Below are 20,296 nucleotides of genomic sequence, written 5' to 3' on the forward strand. Positions count from 1 at the left end.
GGCCTAGCATTGCTGGGAGTGCTGTCACACACTACTACATGGTGTGACCATGGCTGCGGCAAAGGACGCTTGCGCCGATGCCGATGATGCAAGGATGGCGGCCCGTGCCACGACCAGAGATGCGCGGTGATGAGCCCGTGTCGCACAATGCTGCGGCCGAGAACCATGCCGCTGCAAAGGATGAAGAAGTTGGGCCTATATTTCTCCAAATCGAGTGCGTTGTGATCTATGCTTGTACAGATCGATGCCACTCTCTCACTGAGCCTCTTCTTCTACAGAATCAAGACGCGAGGCTTTTGCGTTCTCTCAAAGAACAAAACCAAAAATGGTACGTACATAAACCGAAACAGGAATCAAAAGAAACAAGACCAGCATTTTGATTAGATCTATGTTTGCTTCCCAGTCAATACATGTCGCAGTTGCACAAAACATATTTACATTTTCTCGAGAAAACCTAGCTCCTATAGTTTTTAGTGGTTAACAAAAGGCAAGAAGCCTCCTCAAAACCAGGGCTTCACGAACTCCACTTCTAAAGCTGGGAGTGTCGGCTTTTTTTCTTTCATCTTCCTAAATCCTAAGTCTCAAAAATTCAGGTGAGCCCGAACAACATCGTCGATAGGAGATTGACAGATTGGGCAACTCCCGCTGCTCGATTTCAGCTGATCAGCACAGTTGAAGCAGGTGCACATATGGCCACACCTGAATGAACATCAACTCGGTTAGCAAGACTCCACACAACAATTCAAGGTTAAAGTGAGTCAAAAGTACATAATGTATGTGTTCCTGCAAATCATTATTACCTGTAAAGTAAAGAGTCAACTTGCATCTCATGGCAGATGCAGCACGTGCCCTTTTTTGCTGTTATGTCAGGCTTGCTTGGCATCAACCCTGTTCAAAAGATTGCATCAGGCTTAAGAAAAAACATTGATGATTATGAGTAGAACTAAAATGTCAATGAGCTACTGTGGGGTAGTGGTAAACGGAAAACAAATCCAAGTTCAGATGGTACTCAACAGACTGAATTACAAAACCTGACACGCCAAGATTTAAGCAGGGTCACACGTATATATAATGCCAAGAGAGTGGTCCAGCCCAAGAAGAACAGAATATATTGTGTTGCTTAGAAGACCAGAGTGACTCTTTTCCAAACAGTGCCACTCGAAAGTAGCTGTGGTCCTTTTTTTCAAGATTTCATCTGGCTAGCCTTTTAAGCAAAACTAGCTCACATGTCACCAGACATATTGCCTTCAATGCAAAATTCTTTTCCAAATAAAAAAGAAACTTCAACTTCATCCTATTTTATGCCGAACAGGACCAGATATAGAAGAGGCACAGACATAAAAAAAACTTTTGTTGCAACTCACCAGCTTCGCGAAGTGCGCTGCACACCTCTTCTTTAATGGAATGCTGCATCTTTACTTGGGATGCAATACAAGTTTCCGCCAACTTACGTAGTTCATATATTTCATGATGAATCTGGGCCATTTCGCTTCTTACCCTGACCTCCATTTCCTGTAACAGACAACATAGTAAGAATATGTCTTTCCACAATTGACATTGAACAGCAGCTGACTCACAAGCAAATTTTGATTTTCATGTTGTTGATGTTCAAATGATGAGTGCTGCCAATTCTCTTGGTGGTGGGCTGTGACATGGGAGACAGGTGCTAATGAACACGGTGCAGATGCCACCTGATCTTCATTCCGGGGTTCATCATTCTGTTGCCAGTATAAGTGTTCTGGATAGTAACCCCCAAATTCATCAATCATGTGTTGTTGTCTTTGCTTCTGCAGAATTGCTCTCAGGAGATGGTTCATTTTATTGCTAAAATCACTATCAAGGGACTTTGAGACCTTTTTGCTGCATGGAAGAAACAAATATGTCACAGTTGACAAAATAAAAATAGGGAACGCTCATTATTGACTCTGATTGCCACCTGCAAGGGGGCATATGCGTTAACCTTGTTTAAAAAGGTGATAATGCGGTATATATAACATGTCTAATGTTCAAGCTTGTTTAGCCTATTTGTTTTATTGTTTCTCTTGTCATTTTGTTAGGATAGCCTGGCAGTTTATTTGTCTTTCCTTCTACTCTCTGCGTCCCATAATGTAAGACGTCTTACATTATGGGACGGGGGGAGTAGTTTTTGTTTGATTTGGTTTTTGGTCGCAGCCATTCTTGTGGTGTTGTATTTTACGCCTTCTTGGTGATCTCTTCTAATAAAAAATGCCTTTAAGCTTGTTTAAGCTTTAGTGGTTTTTTATTGGTAGGCTAGCCAAGTTTTACGGAACACTTGCATCTCAGTATGTCTTCATAAAAAAAAGTTCTGCTGGAGTGAACCTAAGTGCATCTAGCTGCGCAGGTGGAGATGTGCAAAACATATACTGGGAATTAGAGGGAAATTACCTCTCAAGAAGATTACAAATATCAGCATTGCCAGACAAATCTCGACAGTCTGCTTGTGTGGCAATATGCAATGATCTCCATGAGTTGGGGGAGTCTATCCAAGGCCGATCATTAAATTCAATCTGATTATGATTCTCCATATCACCAATTGTGCCCTGATGCCAGCTGTCCGGACTCATGGAATCTACTGGTGCGGGCCAACCAAGACTGCTCATCCATAGTGCTCTCTCGTCCCAAGAACCATTCAGACTTTGGTTGTCTTCTTCTCGTAAAATGTCTCCTCTTGATGAAGGAGTTTCTTGGAGTTCACCTCTTGATGAAGGAGTTTCTTGGAGTTCACACGATGTGCTTATGGTACTTGGGGAGATATCATCCATATATTGATTATCGTAGACAACACGATGATCATCGTACCTTGGAAAGCTTGAAGCTTTAGAACTTTCTTGATTGTGAACACACGAGTTTACCAAGTTTACACGATCTTCCTGACATTGATTTCCCTTTGTGTCTATCTTCTCATCATATTGTCGATTTCCTGAACCGTCGGAGTTAACAAGGCTCTCAATTGCTAGCCCAGTAGACTTCGCCGCAGATGGATTTCTATCATCACTATGTTGTTCATCAGCCCTGCACTTCGTGAAAACAAGTATTGCTTTAGGCATACGTGAGAGTAGGCGGAAAGCAATTACTAAATAGATAGGACCAAGGACAAACCCAACTTCTCCATCTAAGCTATTTGAAACAGTAGTTTACCTATTATCTTGCAGACTACATTCATTTGCATCTTGTGAATCTGTCTTGCTGCTATCGTCTCTGTCCATCAGAAATTGCAGACATGACATGTAAGTTCTTTTACTACGCATCATCAAGAGCATACTACAGACTTAAATATGTGTTGTGACATTCTAAGAAAAGACCAGGAAGACAAACATGTACTAGAAGTTACTGCAGTTAAAAAAATAATTCAGAAATCCTTTTTATCCACCAAAATTGCCTCAAGCCATCTTATGTACTCCCTCTGTAAAGAAATATAAGAACATTTAGATCACTACTTTAGTGATCTATAAACGCTCTTATATTTCTTTACGGAGGGAGTACCAATAAAAAAAATTGTGCTAATACCTCGATGCCTCAGGTCTGCATTTTGGTGGGTGTGGCCTAACCGGTCTTAGTAGATTCCACACTTCATCGTTAATAGCATCTCCGTGACGCAGCAGCTTTAGACGAAGCATGGACTGCAGGATATCAAAGAACAGTTTAAGATGAGAAGCAGTGGTGATTGCATAAACATGCTTCAAAAGGACGGAGGAAGGAATAATGAAAGAAAAAAAAAAGAATCTTTATTTAAGTTAGTTGCTAATGCCAGGAATATGTGGAGGGAGGGAACTCTGTTAATCAATGAATTCATGCACCATATTTCTGCAAACAAGAACAGCTTTCAAGGATGGCAATTGTTCACAACCACGCTGTCACTGCCTTGTCCAGTTAAAAGTTCATTTTTCCTAGGTACCACCGCACATCAATATTGGCTGGAGTTGGAGTAAAGGAAAAACAAAAAAGTTTCAAGTAACTGAAGGTATGGCAGAAAAAAAAACACAACCTAAAAGGCGATGCCATTAAGAAGAATTGAAATTTGCGTTGTACTTTGCACAACTAAACTGCCCAGCCATTACTCATATTTATGTCCCTGGTACATGCTATAGCAAGTAACCTGTGAAGTCATGTGGTATGGTTTGTTTGGCTTGTTGGCCACAACTGTGCAGCATCCACAATCTCCACATGATACAAACCAGAGATGATATTCACTCGTGACATCTCATCCATCAGATATGACAAGCCACAACTCTTTTTCTTTTTCTTTTGAGGGGTGCAAGCTATAGCCCCCTTTTTCAGGGATCCAAGCCATAACCTCAATCAGTCTGCCATTGAAACGTCCATCCTACTGTACTGAACGTAAGGGCCTCATTCTAAGGCCGGCAAGCGCCTCCGTTCTAAAAACTGTACTGAACGTTGCTCCACTGTCACCAGCAAATTAGTTGCATATTACTGCCATTGAAAGTACTACTACGTATGTTAACCTTTCTCATTCATAATGACATACAAACAGATCTGCAAAGGTCATGAGCGGCTATAGGGTACTAGAGTTTCCACAGATTATCGGATCTTTTGGTCGAGCTTTTGCGACTATTCACCAGAGTCACAAATAAGATCACTAACTAGTTTGATGGTCACTTTATAACATGTAAGGGGCTGTCAAGTTTTTAGACCACTCCCGTCTATTTTTGGTTGAGCCGAAATAAAGCATGATTATGGAGTTTGCACATGCCATTGATCAGCAATGCCAGTTGGGAAACCGATCTACCAAACAGTTCTCCGGCCCCATCCTTGCGGGTCTAAAACCAACAACTCACACTTCTTGGGTCGTCTTAAATAATGTTTCCAAAACGATACTAAAAAAAATGCGTCACTGATCATCAATGTATATAAAGCAGAACCTCGATTCATGGTTGATGGAGATATTTTTGTCTAATGCTAGTATAATGCATTATGCAACGTGAATTTTTTTATGGAATACGAGTTTACCTGGATCCTGCCTTTATGCGCGAACCGAGAGACGGCGTGTCGCTCGGCGAGCGCGGCGAGCTCTCGCCTGCGGCGATGTGCCATCCGAGCGACAAGTTCCTCCACTGCGCGGCGCCCGCGTACCGTCCTGACCACCAGCTTGGGCAGCCGAGTGCCCTTGATATGAACGGCGAGCGACTCGACTGCGTTGCGCAGCTGGGTCGGCGACGGGGGCGCGGACTGCGAGAGCGGGAGCTCGTTATTGGCGGCGTCCAGGTCCTCCTCCGGCAGCGAGGCAGCCCCGCTGAGCTTCTTGACGATGCATCCGACGCGGCCGCGTGGCGAGCCATCGGATTCAGAGGTGACGTCGCCGGAGGCGCGGGGCGTGACGGGACCCACGGCCTCGATCTCGCGCCAGCGCTGGATGAGCGAGGACGCCCGCGGGCCCGACGGCGGCAGGTCCGGCCCGGCGGTGGTCGTGGAGGAGGCGTCGGACGGCGCCGGCGAGGGCGCACGGAAAACGGCGGCGCGGGCGGCGACGGGGCGCGTGGCCGAGGCGAGCGCGGAGAGCTCGGCCTCCCTGTCGCGGCGGCGCGCATCGGCGGGAGGCGGCGGCTCGGAGGCCGTGGCGGCGGCGGCGGCGGCCGCCCAGCGCTCCAATATAATCCGCCTGCGCCTGGGCGTGGGCTCGGCGGGCGCGGCGGGCGCGGCGGCGGCGGCGTCGGAGAAGGAGTGGCGCGGCGGCGGTATGAGGACGTTGACGTTGAAGAAGCGCCGGTGCCTGGAGGTGGAGGTGGAGGTGGAGGGGTCCCTCCATGGCGCGGAGTCGTGGGGCATGGCGGCCAGGGAAGAGGCCATGGGGAGAAGGGTCGGGGCAGGCTAAGAATGGGCAGTGGTGGCGGGAGGACGCGTGTGCGGTGGTGAATATAAGGAGACAAGAGGAAGAGAAGCTCCACGCTTCCTGCGATCCTGCGATTGCGGTTCCGTTTTGCTATGCTATTTTCCGCTCCGGCGCAAGGAGAGAGAGAGGGGATTGGAATGAGCCGTTGCGCAAGGGAGCACAGAGCCACAGAGCAGAGCAGAATGGCGGGGGAGACGAGAGTTTGCTCCTAAATTTAGGCGGAGGAGGCGGGGGAGGGAAGAAGGTGCCGTTACGGCGTTAGCGCGGGCGGGCGTGGTTTCGGCGCCATTCCACCTCGCACCCTTTCCCGTTTCGGGCCACGGTGGTTGCCCTCCCTGCCATGTGCCATGTGACGTGCGCCCGAGTCGTCGTCCCTGCCCCGCCCGCGCCGGTGTTGGTCTCGTCTCGTTAGGTGCTGCATGCGTCGCGCTACACGTTGCTTTCTCACACAATGTGCTTGCTTTGCAATTGCGATTGCATACAGGCTGCGCATGCCGGGTGCTCCTTCCGACTCCGACCCCTCCTCTCCTCAGCTACATGCCGACTTCAGCTCCCTTTTGGGGCATTTTTCTCGGTTTTAATTAATTATCAGTATTATTATTCCCAAAAGGTTATAAAGTCTTGTCTGTCTCCCAACTGCGAGCTGCCTTCTCTGCACTGCTCTGCTCTGTCCGACGCTTATCTATGCGTGTGAATCTGCGGTTCACAACGTACGTGACACGTCGACCGTTATCCACGCGTGCTTCTCACAGGTTCTTTATATTATAGCCCTATATATAAGAGACTTATACTACTCAAAAAAAAGAATATAAGAGACTTATTACTCCACGACGTGGTACGAGTGAATCCACATGATGGCGTTTTCCGTTTCCATCTCATAATCAAAGCGAGGTGCGGTAAACTATCTACTCTACTCTGCTCTGACTAAATCCGCCAGGCGAGACCATCAACTTGTCCACCTCCTGGTGTGGCGTATCCACGACCACGACCAGTTAAACCCTGAAATTCGCCTGTAAATGCATGGACTTCAAGGGAGGAACGCCATATCGCTGAAAATCTGGACTACTAGTACGGAGCAGTTGACTAAGCTTCAAGCTAGGCTTTGCCGATACAAGACATGTGCTCGGCTGCTCGCGACCCACGACGTCTCGAGCCCAACAACAACAACGATGATGTCTACGTGCTGTATATTCTACCAACATTCTCCCCCCCCCCCCCCCCCCCCCCAACAAAAAAAATAGCATTCTATGTATAGCGGAACATTTTCTGCTATTATACAAGTTTATAAAAGTACGAAGCGTCATAAATAAACGTAATAAAAAGGCGCCCCTGTTGCCACTTCGTGAAGCCGACATGATCTTGTCGACGATAGCGAGAAAGTCTTCGTGCACGGCATCTAAGGATCAGCTCACTTTAGTCACACTTGTTGTCATTAAACTCCAAAATTGATTCAAAGTGCCCGGCACCAGATCTCGGGCATCCGGCAGGAACAACGAAAAACTCTAAGAAAAAGCATCACCACATGTCCAAGTGCCAACAAGGAGACGGCATAAATCTGTTGGAGCTTCGTCAATTCCGTCTAGATGAATGAACATGAAAAGGATTGAAGGCTGAAAGACTAACTTCAAGAAAAAGCATCACCACATGTCCATGTGCCACCCATCACGAGGATTAAAAAATCTAACCTAAAATACTAGCCGGACCCAAGGCGTCGGGATTCATTCTCTCTGCCACCAACCACCAAAGTGGTAGACAAAGGGGAGGCGAATCACGCGCTCACTGCATCGCGTTCATTTGTTGTTGGGTTTACCTAGAACATCATAGTTAGCGCTGCACTTTACATAATATGAATCTATAAATACACTGTGTGTTGGAGACATGTCTTAGAGATAATAACATTTAAGTGTTATGTATTTTCAGGTTTATAATTAATATTTATATTCTATGCTATAACTGTTATGGTTCTCGAAAATGTGATTCAGATGAAACTCATGAGCATGTGTATAGTTATAAACGGTAAAATAAGATTCCTGGTTTTGCCTCTGTGACAAGTATTGCATGATGGTGTTGTTTTCCTAATCACGGGCTTAGTTAAGTGTAATAATAATGCCGGCAATATTGAGAGCACGATGTTGGAAGAACACTCGTGTTGAATTGACCCAACTAGTATGTTATACTTAAATATTACATCTTATGAAGTCTATAGTCCATAACACAGGTGTTAACATATATATGATCCATTAGACCATGAGAGTATCAAGTCACTCCATACCGAATGGTCAACTTTGGGGTTGTATCAACGCCATCCGTAACAGGGTGATCATAACGGCAACTTACGGGCTCACCGAAAACGTATGACGAGCGACTAGATAGCTCGAGATTGGGATTTACTCCTCCGGCGATGAAAGGATATTTTTAGGGCCCTCTCGGTGTGATGACATCCATCATCGTCTAGCCTGTTGGGACCAATAAAGGTGTGGCGCCCCTCACAAGCCAAGGGCGAAACTAGTTGAAGGAGGATCCCTCCTCCCTGGTTGGTGCACCTGTTGGGGAACGCAGTATTTCAAAAATTTACCTACGATCATGCAAGATCTATCTAGGAGATGCATAGCAACGAGCGGGGAGAGTGTGTCCACGTACCCTCGTAGACTGAAAGCGGAAGTGTTTAGTAACGCAGTTGATGTAGTCGAACGTCTTCGCGATCCAACCGATCCAAGCACCGAACGTACGGCACCTCCGCGTTCAGCACACGTTCAGCTCGATGACGTCCCTCGAGCTCTTGATCCAGTTGAGGCCGAGGGAGAGTTCCATCAGCACGATGGCATGGCGACGGTGATGATGAAGTTATTGGCGCAGGGCTTCGCCTAAGCATTACGACGATATGACCGAGGTGGGTAACTGTGGAGGGGGCACCGCACATGGCTAAGAGATTGTCTGTTGTGCCTTTGGGATGCCCCCTGCCCCCGTATATAAAGGAGGGGAGGAGGAGGCCGGCCAACAAGGGGCGCACCAGGGAGAGGGGAGTCCTACTGGGACTCCAGTCCTAGTAGGATTCGGCCCCACCATTTTTTCCTTTTACCGGAGGGGGAAAAGGGGAAGGAGAGGGAGTAGGAGAAGGAAAGGGGGGTGGCGCCCCCTTCCCAAGTCCAATTTGGCTTCCTCCCTTGTGGGGGGCGCACCAGCCCCTTGTGGGCTGGTTAGCCTCCCTCCTATGGCCCATAAGGCCCATACCTTTCCTCGGGGGGTTCCGGTAACCCCTCCGGTACTCCGCTATGTACCCAATGCACTCCGGAACCCTTCCGGTGTCCGAATACTACCTTCCAATATTTCAATCTTTACCTCTTGACCATTTCGAGATTCCTCACCATGTCCGTGATCTCATCCGGGACTCTGAACAAACTTCGGTCATCAAATCACATAACTCATAATACAAACCGTCATCGAACGTTAAGCGTGCGGACCCTACGGGTTCGAGAACTATGTAGACATGACCGAGACACATCTCCGGTCAATAACCAATAGCGGAACCTAGATGCTCATATTGGCTCCTACATATTCTACGAAGATCTTTATCGGTCAAACCGCATAACAACATACTTTATTCCCTTTGTCATCGGTATGTTACTTGCCCGAGATGCGATCGTCGGTATCTTCATACCTAGTTCAATCTAGTTATCGGCAAGTCTCTTTACTCGTTCCGTAATGCATCATCCCGCAACTAACTCATTAGTAACATTGCTTGCAAGGCTTATAGTGATGATCATTACCGAGAGGGCCCGGAGATACCTCTCCGATACACGGAGTGACAAATCCTAATCTTGATCTATGCCAACCCAACAAACACCTTCGGAGACATCTGTAGAGCATCTTTATAATGACCCAGTTACGTTGTGACGTTTGATAGCACACAAGGTGTTCCTCCGGTATTCGGGAGTTGCATAATCTCATAGTCAGAGGAACATGTATAGGTCATGATGAAAGCAATAGTAATAAAACTAAACAATCATTATGCTAAGCTAACGGATGGGTCTTGTCCATCACATCATTCTCTAATGATGTGATCCCGTTGATCAAATGAAAACACATGTCTATGGTCAGGAAACTTAACCATCTTTGATTAACGAGCTAGTCTAGTAGAGGCATACTAGGGACACTCTGTTTGTCTATGTATTCACACATGTACTAAGTTTCTGGTTAATACAATTCTAGCATGAATAATAAACATTTATCATGATATAAAGAAATATAAATAACAACTTTATTATTGCCTTTAGGGCATATTTCCTTCAGTCTCCCACTTGCACTAGAGTCTATAATCTAGTTCACATCGCCATGTGATTTAACACCAATAGTTCACATCGCCATGTGATTAGTTCACATCGCCATGTGACTAATACTCAAAGGGTTTTACTAGAGTCAATAATCTAGTTCACATTGCTATGTGATTAACACCCAAAGAGTACTATGGTGTGGTCATATTTTGCTTGCGAGAGAAGCTTAGTCAATGGGTCTGTCACATTCAGAGCCGTATGTATTTTGCAAATTTTCTATGTCTACAATGCTTTGCATGGAGCTACTCTAGCTAATTGCTCCCACTTTCAATATATATCTAGATTGAGACTCAGAGTCATCCGGATCGGTGTAAAAGCTTGCATCGGCGTAACTCTTTACGACGAACTCTTCATCACCTCCATAACCGAGAAATATCTCCTTAGTTTTCTAAGTATATTTTTGACCGCAGTCAAGTGATCCACTCCTGGATCAATATGGTACCCCCTTGCCAAACTCATGGCAAGGTAGACAATAGGTTTGGTACACAGCATAGCATACTTTATAGAACCTATGGCTGAGGCATAGGGAATGACTTTCATTCTCTTTCTATTTTCTGCCGTGGTCGTGTTTTGAGTCTTACTCAACTTTACACCTTGCAATACAGGCAAGAACTCCTTCTTTGACTATTCCATTTTGAACTATTTCAAAAATCTTGTCAAGGTATGTACTCATTGAAAAATCTTATCAAGCGTCTTGATCTATCTCTATAGATCTTGATGCCCAATATGTAAGTAGCTTCACCGAGGTCTTTCTTTGAAAAACTCCTTTCAAACACTCCTTTATGCTTTCCAGAAAATTCTACATCATTTTTGATCAACAATATGTCATTCACATATACTTATCAGAAAGGCTGTAGTGCTCCCACTCACTTTCTTGTAAATACAGGCTTCACCGCAAGTCTATATAAAACTATATGCTTTGATCAACTTATCAAAGTGTATATTCCAACTCCGAGATGCTTGCACCAGTCCATAGATGGATTGCTGGAGCTTGCACATTTTGTTAGCACCTTTAGGATTGACAAAACCTTCTGGTTGTATCATATACAACTCTTCTTTCATTAAGGAATGCAGTTTTGATATCCATTTGTCAGATTTCATAAAATTTGGCAATTGCTAACATGATTCGGACAGGCTTTAAGCATCGATACGAGTGAGAAAATCTTATCGTAGTCAACATCTTGAACTTGTCAAAAAACCTTTTCGACAAGTCGAGTTTGTAGATAGTAACACCACTATCAGCGTCCGTCTTCCTCTTAAAGATCCATTTATTCTCAATGGCTTGCCGATCATCGGGCAAGTCCACCAAAGTCCACACTTTGTTCTCATACATGGATTCTATATCAGATTTCATGGCCTCAAGCCATCTGTCGGAATCTGGGCTCATCATCGCTTCCTCATAGTTCGTAGGTTCATCATGGTCTAGCAACATGACTTCCAGAACAGGATTACCGTACCACTCTGGTGTGGATCGTACTCTGGTTGACCTACGAGGTTCGGTAGTAACTTGATCTGAAGTTTCATGATCATCATCATTAACTTCCTCACTAACTGGTGTAGGCATCACTTGAACTGATTTCTATGATGAACCATTTTCCAATTCGAGAGAAGGTACAACTACCTCATCAAGTTCTACTTTCCTCCCACTCACTTCTTCGAGAGAAACTCCTTAGCAATGAATATCTTGTCTTCGGATCTGTGATGAAGACACATTTCTCCGATTTGGGTTCGAGCTTATCAGGTTGAAGCTTTTTCACATAAGCATCGCAGTCCCAAACTTTAAGAAACAACAACTTTGGTTTCTTGCCAAACCATAGTTCATATGGTGTCGTCTCAACGGATTTAGATGGTGCCCTATTTAACGGTGAATGCAGCTGTCTCTAATGCATAACCCCAAAACGATAATGGTAAATCGGTAAGAGACATCATAGATCACACCATATCTAATAAAGCACGGTTACGACGTTCGGACACACCATTACACTGTGGTGTTCCAGGCGGCGTGAGTTGTGAAACTATTCCACATTGTTTTAAATGAAGGTGTGACGCCCGGATAATTAAGCTACAGTGAAACTCTGCTAATGATGCCACGTCACCTCCGTTACTGTTGCTAATCTCTCGTTAGTTCAAAACCGGTTCAAAATTCAAATTAAAAATCAAGCAAAGAATAAAAGTTTTCAAATATTAAAACTAAAATATTCGGAGAGAGTCAAATAATGCATAGGTAATTACGGAGGAGAAACCACACTTTTATAAAATGTTTAAATACTCTAAAAGGAATAAAACAGTAGCAAAAACTGTTATTTAAATACTTTTAAAATAATAAATAATTATGAAACTATCTTAATTAGGTGCCAAAGTTATTGTGGCAGAGGTGTATTTGGTAATGCAAAATTGGGTGTTAATTATATATTTTACAAACAAAAATAAGTTGGGAAATAAAATAAAGACCGTAAAAGAAAAATAAAAACAGAAAACAAAACAAAATACAAGGGGGGGGGGGGGGAGGAGAACCCCCCACGGGATTTTGGCCCACCGGGCCGCCTTGCCGGCCCAACCGGCCGCGTCCCCCACTCCCTTATCCTCCCCCACTCCCGCAAACCCTAGGCCTCACCCACTCTATCCCGCACGATCCCCCACTCTTCCCCGTTCCCTCCCTGCGCCGCCACCCACGACGCACACACACACCCACACACACGCCGACGCACGGAGGAGGGGCGCTCCTGTTCGATCCCCTCCTCCCGCACGCCCGTCCCCCGCGACTTGACGTCATCGCCCATCGCCTCTGACGCCGCCTGGAGGACCACATCGCCGGAGCCCCGCGCCGCCACGACTCTGTCGTCGCCCGTCGTCACCGCCACCTCGTCGCGCGTCCCCGTCCTCCTCCTTGACATCCGCTGCCATAGTCCCTACGTCCGCGCGGTGAGGGCCACGCCCTCCCCTCTCTCCCTGTCCCCGCTCTCCCGTCGACCGCGTCGTCCGCGCCCCGCTGTGGCCTCGCCTCCTATCGCTCTCGCCCGCGCACGCGCGTCCGCGCCTCTGGCCCGTGCTCACCCTACCCTCGCACGCTCGTCAGCTCGCACCGCCCGCACCTCGCCCCGTCTTGATGTGCTCCCGCTCACGGTTGTGCTCGCCGGGCAACCTGCCTATTCGCGCACGTGGACCACCCCGCACCCCACGGCTACGCTCGCCGGATTACCGCTGCTGGCCCCTCCGCGTGCGCTCGCGTAGGCCCGCGTGCCCCCGCTCGCCGACCGCGCCACCGCCCCGTTTCCCTCGCTGCACGCCTCTGGCCACCACCTCGCCGTGCACAACGCCACGCCCCGCCTCTGCTCTACATGCCGCTGCGGCCTCACCTCGCCGCCCGCAGGCCTCCGCCGCCTCCCCTGGCCGGTGTCGTGGGCGCCGGCGACCGCGCCGATGGGCTCGCCGAGCTAGCGCCCAGGTTCCCCCAATCGGGTGCCTAGCGCTCGCGCTTGGCTCCGCCCTGAAACCGTCGCCCGCACCCGTTAGGCCTCTGGGCCACTGCCAAACGGACCCCACCCCAGAACGTAAAAAAGGATAAAAAAGAATTAAAAATAAATAAATAAATAAAAATATGAATTAATTAATTAAATTAATTAATTAGGTTTAATTAAACTAATTAAAATCTATTAGCCTAATAACCTAGTTAGACTAAATTAATTAGTTAGTTGGTGTAACAGTCAATGACAGGGGGGCCCACCCCCTGTTGACCAGTCAAACGTTGACTGGTCAACAGGGACCCCCTGGCCCACCTGTCAGCCTCTGGTACACTTCTGTGTACGCAGAGCTGGGTGCACCTAGCATTTAGCTATTTAATTTCGAATAAATAATAATTCCAGAATATTATTAAAACTTTGGAAAATAATATAAAATAAACCGTAGCTCGGATGGAAAAACTTTGTACATGAAAGTTGCTCAAAACAACGAGATGAATCCGGATACGCAGCCCGTTCGTCCGCCACACATACCTAGCATAGCAAACACGCAACTTTTCCCCTCCGGTTCATCTGTCCGAAAACGCGAAACTTCGGCGATACTTTCCCGGATGTTTCCCCCCTTCGCCGGCATCACCTAGTACCGCGTTAGGGCATACCTAGCACCGCATATTGCCTTGTTATGTTTTGTGATGCTTTGTTTGCTCCGTATTTACTGTTTCTCCCCCCTCTTCTTCTCCGGTAGACCCCGAGACCGGCGCTGATGCCACTGAGTACGACTACGGTGTTGACGACCCCTCCTTCTTGCCAGAGCAACCAGGCAAGCCCCCCCCTTGATCACCAGATATCACCTATTCCTTCTCTCTACTGCTTGCATTAGAGTAGTGTAGCATGTTACTGCTTTCGGTTAATCCTATTCTGCTGCATAGCCTGTCATTGTTGCTACAGTTGTTACCCTTACCTGCAATCCTAAATGCTTAGTATAGGATGCTAGTATTCCATCAGTGGCCCTACATTCTTGTCCGTCTGCCATGCTATACTATCGGGCCGTGATCACTAGGGAGGTGATCACGGGTATATACTATACACTTTATATACATGACACATGTGGTGACTAAAGTCGGGTCAGCTCGTTGAGTACCCGCAAGTGATTCTGATGAGGGGGTTGAAAGGACAGGTGGCTCCATCCCGGTAGAGGTGGGCCTGGGTTCCTGACGGCCCCCGACTGTTACTATGTGGCGGAGTGACAGGGCAGGTTGAGACCACCTAGGAGAGAGGTGGGCCTGGCCCTGGTCGGCGTCCGCGGATACTTAAAAATAACACGCTTAACAAGTTCTTGGTATTTGATCTGAGTCTGGCCATTTGGTCTATACGCACTAACCAACTACGTGGGAAAGTTATGGGCACTCGACGTCGTGGTATCAGCCGAAGCCTTCGTGACGTCAGCGACTGAGCGGCGCACGCCGGATTGGAACGTAAGCCTGCTCTTGTATTAAGGGGGCTAGTTCTGCTTCCGGCCGCGTACGCAACGTGCAGGTGTGCAATGGGCGATGGGCCCAGACCCCTGCGCCATAGAATTTAGACCGGCGTGCTGACCTCTCTGTTGTGCCTAGGTAGGGTTGCGACGTGTTGATCTTCTGAGGCCGGGCATGACCCAAGAAAGTGTGTCCGGCCAAAGGGGATCGAGCGTGTTGGGTTATGTGGTGCACCCCTGCAGGGAAGTTTATCTATTCGAATAGCCGCGTCCCTCAGTAAAAGGAAGACCCGGAGTTGCACCTTGACCTTATGACAACTAGAACCGGATACTTAATAAAACACACCCTTCCAAGTGCCAGATACAACCCAGTGATCGCTCTCTAACAGGGCGATGAGGAGGGGATCGCCGTGTAGGATTATGCTATGCGATGCTACTTGGTGAACTTACCATCTACTCTCTCCTACATGCTGCAAGATGGAGGTGGCCAGAAGCGTAGTCTTCGACAGGATTAGCTATCCCCCTCTTATTCTGGCATTCTGTAGTTCAATCCACCGATATGGCCCTTTACACATATACCCATGCATATGTAGTGTAGCTCCTTGCTTGCGAGTACTTTGGATGAGTGCTCACGGTTGCTTTTCTCCCTCTTTTCCCCCTTTCCTTTCTACCTGGTTGTCGCAACCAGATGCTGGAGCCCAGGAGCCAGACGCCACCGTCGACGACGACTCCTACTACACCGGAGGTGCCTACTACTACGTGGAGACTGCCAACGACCAGGAGTAGTTTAGGAGGATCCCAGGCAGGAGGCCTGCGCCTCTTTCGATCTGTATTCCCAGTTTGTGCTAGCCTTCTTAAGGCAAACTTGTCTAACTTATGTCTGTACTCAGATATTGTTGCTTCCGCTGACTCTTATGTTTTCGAGCTTATGTATTCGAGCCCTCGAGGCCCCTGGCTTGTAATATAAAGCTTGTATTATTTTCAATTTGTGTCTAGAGTTGTGTTGTGATATCTTCCCGTGAGTCATTGATCTTGATCGTACACATTGGCGTGTATGATTAGTGTACGATTTAATCGAGGGCGTCACAAGTTGGTATCAGAGCCGACTGCCTGTAGGAATCCCCCTTCGACACTCCTTGGCCGAATTTGGGTCTAGTCAATGAAAAATGTTTACTAACATGGCTGTGCGGCCCACGGGCCCACGTCGCCATTGGGTGGTATTAGGATCTTTTATTCCTCGTCTATACTCTGGGACTCTGATCTCTTTTCTATTCGGGTTAAATGAATTTTACTAAAATCTAACTTTAGGTTCTCGAAAACACTTTCTCCCGGACAACCCCTTCAATCAAGATGATCGCCGACTGCACCAGAAGATTTTGAAGATACTCTCTGAAGTTCTCCCAAGACTTTGTACCGCACTTTGCAATTACCTTCCACCAATATATCCTTATGGATAACTTCTTATACTGCCATTCATACATTGGTTCCCAGTTGCTCTTGTTAGTACAAGATGCCCCATAATACTCTCCGTTGTCTCAAGAATCCTTGTGCCTGCTGCCTTGCAGCTCTTTTCCGTATTAATACCCCCACGAACAATTCCTCGCACTTACCGAGTATCCGCTCATCCCCCATTGTTCAGGTGTTTCACAAAAGTCTTCGAAATACTATTCGATCCTCCGAAAATCCTCCACAACCTATTGCTCTTGAAATTCTTGCTTCCTTGCATTATGGTTAATCCCATAAGTCTCGTAATCTGATTGGCATCCCTTGTCATTATCATTTGGGTTCGTTGATTCTATATGTTGTGAATGCTCGCAATCCTCAATCAGGTCCTAGAATTCATCCTTCCGGCTCATACGTCATTTTGAACAGGAGCTGGTTCTCGACCAATCAAATTGCCATCGATTGTACCCCTAAGCCTATTCAACTTATCCAGCCTTGATCAGAGCGTTTGTTTCTGGTCTCTTGATTTGGAAATCATAATTCCTTTACATGTGAGCTTTGAATTAGTCAGTTGCTTCTATAATCCAATGCCTTCGCATTGCTTCTTCCTCTGGTTGTGTGCCGATACTCACATCAGTTTCACTATGGACCGTCGGATCCTTTGTTGAAATATCATCCGACAATGTCCTTCGTATACAAAAACCTCGAGAAGTTCTTTCCCTGATACATAATGCCATTGGTAAATCCTATTCTCTGATTTGGCCAACCATGCTCTGCTTTCGAGCTGGTGATATTTACTATTGAAGCTTGTGTTATATATTTCCATGATACCCTGATGGGTTGAACCTATGCCTTCCTTAATATGTGTGAACTCGAAAGTTTTCACGAGTCATACTCTTCTGGTATTTTGCCAGATAAGATTTCAACACTACAACTTCTTCGAAAGTGAGAAGTGAATGAAAGGTTATGCATTCGAGAAGTGGGAGTCGACCTTGAATTGTGTTCATGCCCATGGTCACGATGTAGATCTTATCATTAAAGCTTCTCTTAAATTAATTATTCCTTTGGTATAGTTCATCTTATATCTGGGATCTGGCCTTTTGCAATCGTGATTCCGACCATGTTCTCCTTTAAATACCATTTCTCGTGCAAGTTTAAGCACTTGTCTTTTGCAGAGCAATACCCCAGTCCAACCTCTACTTTGATTCGTCGTCGAGTATTACCCCCCTGGTATCTCGAGGATATCAACCCATTACACTACATCTTATGAATTTCTGATGAAGTAGTACCTTTCCCCGTCATAGTGACTCCACGGGTTCTGGGTTGCCTTCAACCGAGAACATCCATAAGCGAATCGATTCCGTGCTCCGATATGATAACTCTAAGTAATTTTCGTTGCTTATGAGTTTAATAATCCTTGAAGTCATTCCTAGCCTAAGCGGCTATATCCTTATCGTGCTAAATTTTAACTGTGCTACCTGGTTCTTTTTCCCGGAGCACAATTTTTGATGATGAGCAAATCATGCGTCGATCTTCCTCGTCATATCAATTCTCCTCGAACAACAAACTTGATTTCAAGTTTGTGTCGTACCCATGGTTCCAATAACCTTTCGCTTCATCATTCCTTTGACTTGATGTCATCGCCGACCGATTACATCTTCATGAAACCTCTCGACAAAATTTGTCATGATCATCATCAACATTCTGAGTTCTTCCAGGATATCAATTGAATTCATGATGAGACATACCATCCTTGCCCTCGATGAATTGTGTTATCATCGACCATTTTATTGCCTTCCGCTCAACACAAACTTGTTTGTGTTTTGTGCTATACCTTGAGTTCCTTGCTATCCAGCATTTGTTCTTCTTTACCTTTGAGTATTGCCATCTTTTATGTCAAGAATGTAGCGAGAATTTCACCACCTCTTAAGAATTCTTGGTATAGTGATACTTCTCACCCTCACAATTCTTTCTTGGTACCCGTGTTGTTTCTAACCGGAATACCGACAATTGAACTATGATGTGTGAATTCAAAACTTCTAGCAACCCTATTGCTTTGAAGTGAATGGTCGAGTTTCATTCTAATTCTTTTGTTTATCAAGTCACCATTCTAACATTGATCGTGCAACCCAGCCCATATTTCGGGTGCACCTTTCAACCAATGTTTAATTGTGTATGTTTTTCTTCGAGCATACGTCATTATATTATTTGATATAACAAATGTTATCTCCTTGTTCACATAATTGTGGAAATCCATCTTTTGGGAAATCTCGACGAAATGTTGCTGGATCCATCGGCCACCTCCTTATCCTCTCCTTGGGTTAATGATGAACTCTTGTTTCGGAACTCGCTTCCGTAGTTCATTTCTTGAAAATTTTACAATGTCATCTCGTCAATCGTGATGCACCTTTTCTTCTCAAGCATCCCGAGTCTGAGGTATCCTGACACCAATAAGATTTGTATCTGGGTCAGATATGATGGTTGAAACATATTTCCAGGAGTTATAACATCTTTACATGACCCGGTAAGGTGATGTCAGACCTAGCACACCTGGCCGGAGGCCCTATTGTTATAGTTTTCCTTTTTACCAAGGTTATCCATTCTTCCATGAGGAAAATGTAAGCTTTATTCTATAAGTTGTTCCTGATGGATCCCTTTGTGTATCCAAAGTCTGATCTTTACCCTGTGACCATGTCAATGCTATCTGAAGCATGTCGGTGGTGCTCTGATTTTCAACAAGAACATTTGAAGCCCAATGCTAAATGTTTCCTGCTCAATTATCCAAACACCGCTGTCAAGAAATTTCTCTCCCCTTACCTAAAGAGTTTTCTACATTATATCCTATCATGGATATCATGCTCTGCTTGTCCTTGGGAAGGATATACCCCAAAAAATGTGTGTATACACATTTTCCTTCCCATTGTTCTGTTTAAACCTGATAATCACTTTTCCTTTCCATTGGTTTGTTTAAACCTTCTTGTGATCTATATAATGTAAGCAGTAATATTTCCCTGCTTATGTAAACACCTCGTTGTACCACTCTGTCAGTAAGACCCTGTTACTATTGTTGATGACATCCCGGTAGCCACCAATGGATGAGAACTTTGCCTATTGGTCCGCCTCGTTTCAACGAGTAGGAAAATGGTTCTCTTCATCCCTCGCCCTTGGTACCGACGTTGTTGCTGACATAACTGACATGCTACTCTCTGACATGCCTTGCTATCATGACCGTGCAAGATGTCACCGCTCCTATTTTTAACCCACATGGTGGGCCCATAACCCACAGTTCCACAGGATCAAAACCTGACTCTCCTATACAACCCCTGTTTCCAAAGATATTCCTCATGCCTGGCTTCGTATGTAATTCACGAGCCACCTTCCCTATGATCATCAATTCTGGTATTAGAAACAATACTTATGCACATTGATCTGAACCCCTTTCACACTCTGTTTTAGGCAACAAATGATTGCCTATCCGCTTGAAACTTCTTATTGCACCTTCTTACCTTGCTCTCGATATTTTCTTAAGTTTCAATTCGAGAGTTACTTTCGGCTACCTTCCCCGATGTTATCGACCAGATAGTCAACCTTGCAGAGGTAGGTTCTTCCGGAATGCCCACACGTTATTCTTTTGTAAGTACGATGGAGTTCCCGAAGAAAGGATGCCTGCTTCATCATGATGACCTGAAGTAGAGAAATGAAGACATCAATGTAATGGGTC

General features: G+C 46.0%; 1 protein-coding gene across 1 annotated transcript; it reads right to left on the reverse strand.

The window, feature by feature from the left end:
• Positions 1-349: 349 nt before the first annotated feature.
• Positions 350-6,249, reverse strand: LOC109776850 (uncharacterized). Its single transcript, XM_020335518.4, has 8 exons — positions 4,990-6,249; positions 3,529-3,641; positions 3,160-3,219; positions 2,407-3,033; positions 1,578-1,860; positions 1,365-1,512; positions 801-888; positions 350-699 (listed from the first exon to the last, which is right to left on the reverse strand). Exons 1-8 carry the CDS (start codon positions 5,824-5,826, stop codon positions 582-584), a joined length of 2,274 nt encoding a protein of 757 aa, XP_020191107.1. The 5' UTR covers positions 5,827-6,249; the 3' UTR covers positions 350-581.
• Between the last annotated feature and the right edge of the window lie 14,047 nt (positions 6,250-20,296).

This window comes from Aegilops tauschii, chromosome 2, assembly GCF_002575655.3.
Source record: "Aegilops tauschii subsp. strangulata cultivar AL8/78 chromosome 2, Aet v6.0, whole genome shotgun sequence".
Lineage (NCBI taxonomy): Eukaryota > Viridiplantae > Streptophyta > Magnoliopsida > Poales > Poaceae > Aegilops > Aegilops tauschii.

Coding starts and splice junctions, on each gene's coding strand:
- LOC109776850 (XM_020335518.4), bottom strand. CDS start 5,826: ATGGCCTCTTCCCTGGCCGCCATGCCCCACGACTCCGCGCCATGGAGG. Junction 3,220..3,528: donor TGCAGACCTGAGGCATCGAG/GTATTAGCACAA, acceptor TCTGATGGACAG/AGACGATAGCAGCAAGACAG. Junction 700..800: donor GTTGACTCTTTACTTTACAG/GTAATAATGATT, acceptor ATGTTCATTCAG/GTGTGGCCATATGTGCACCT.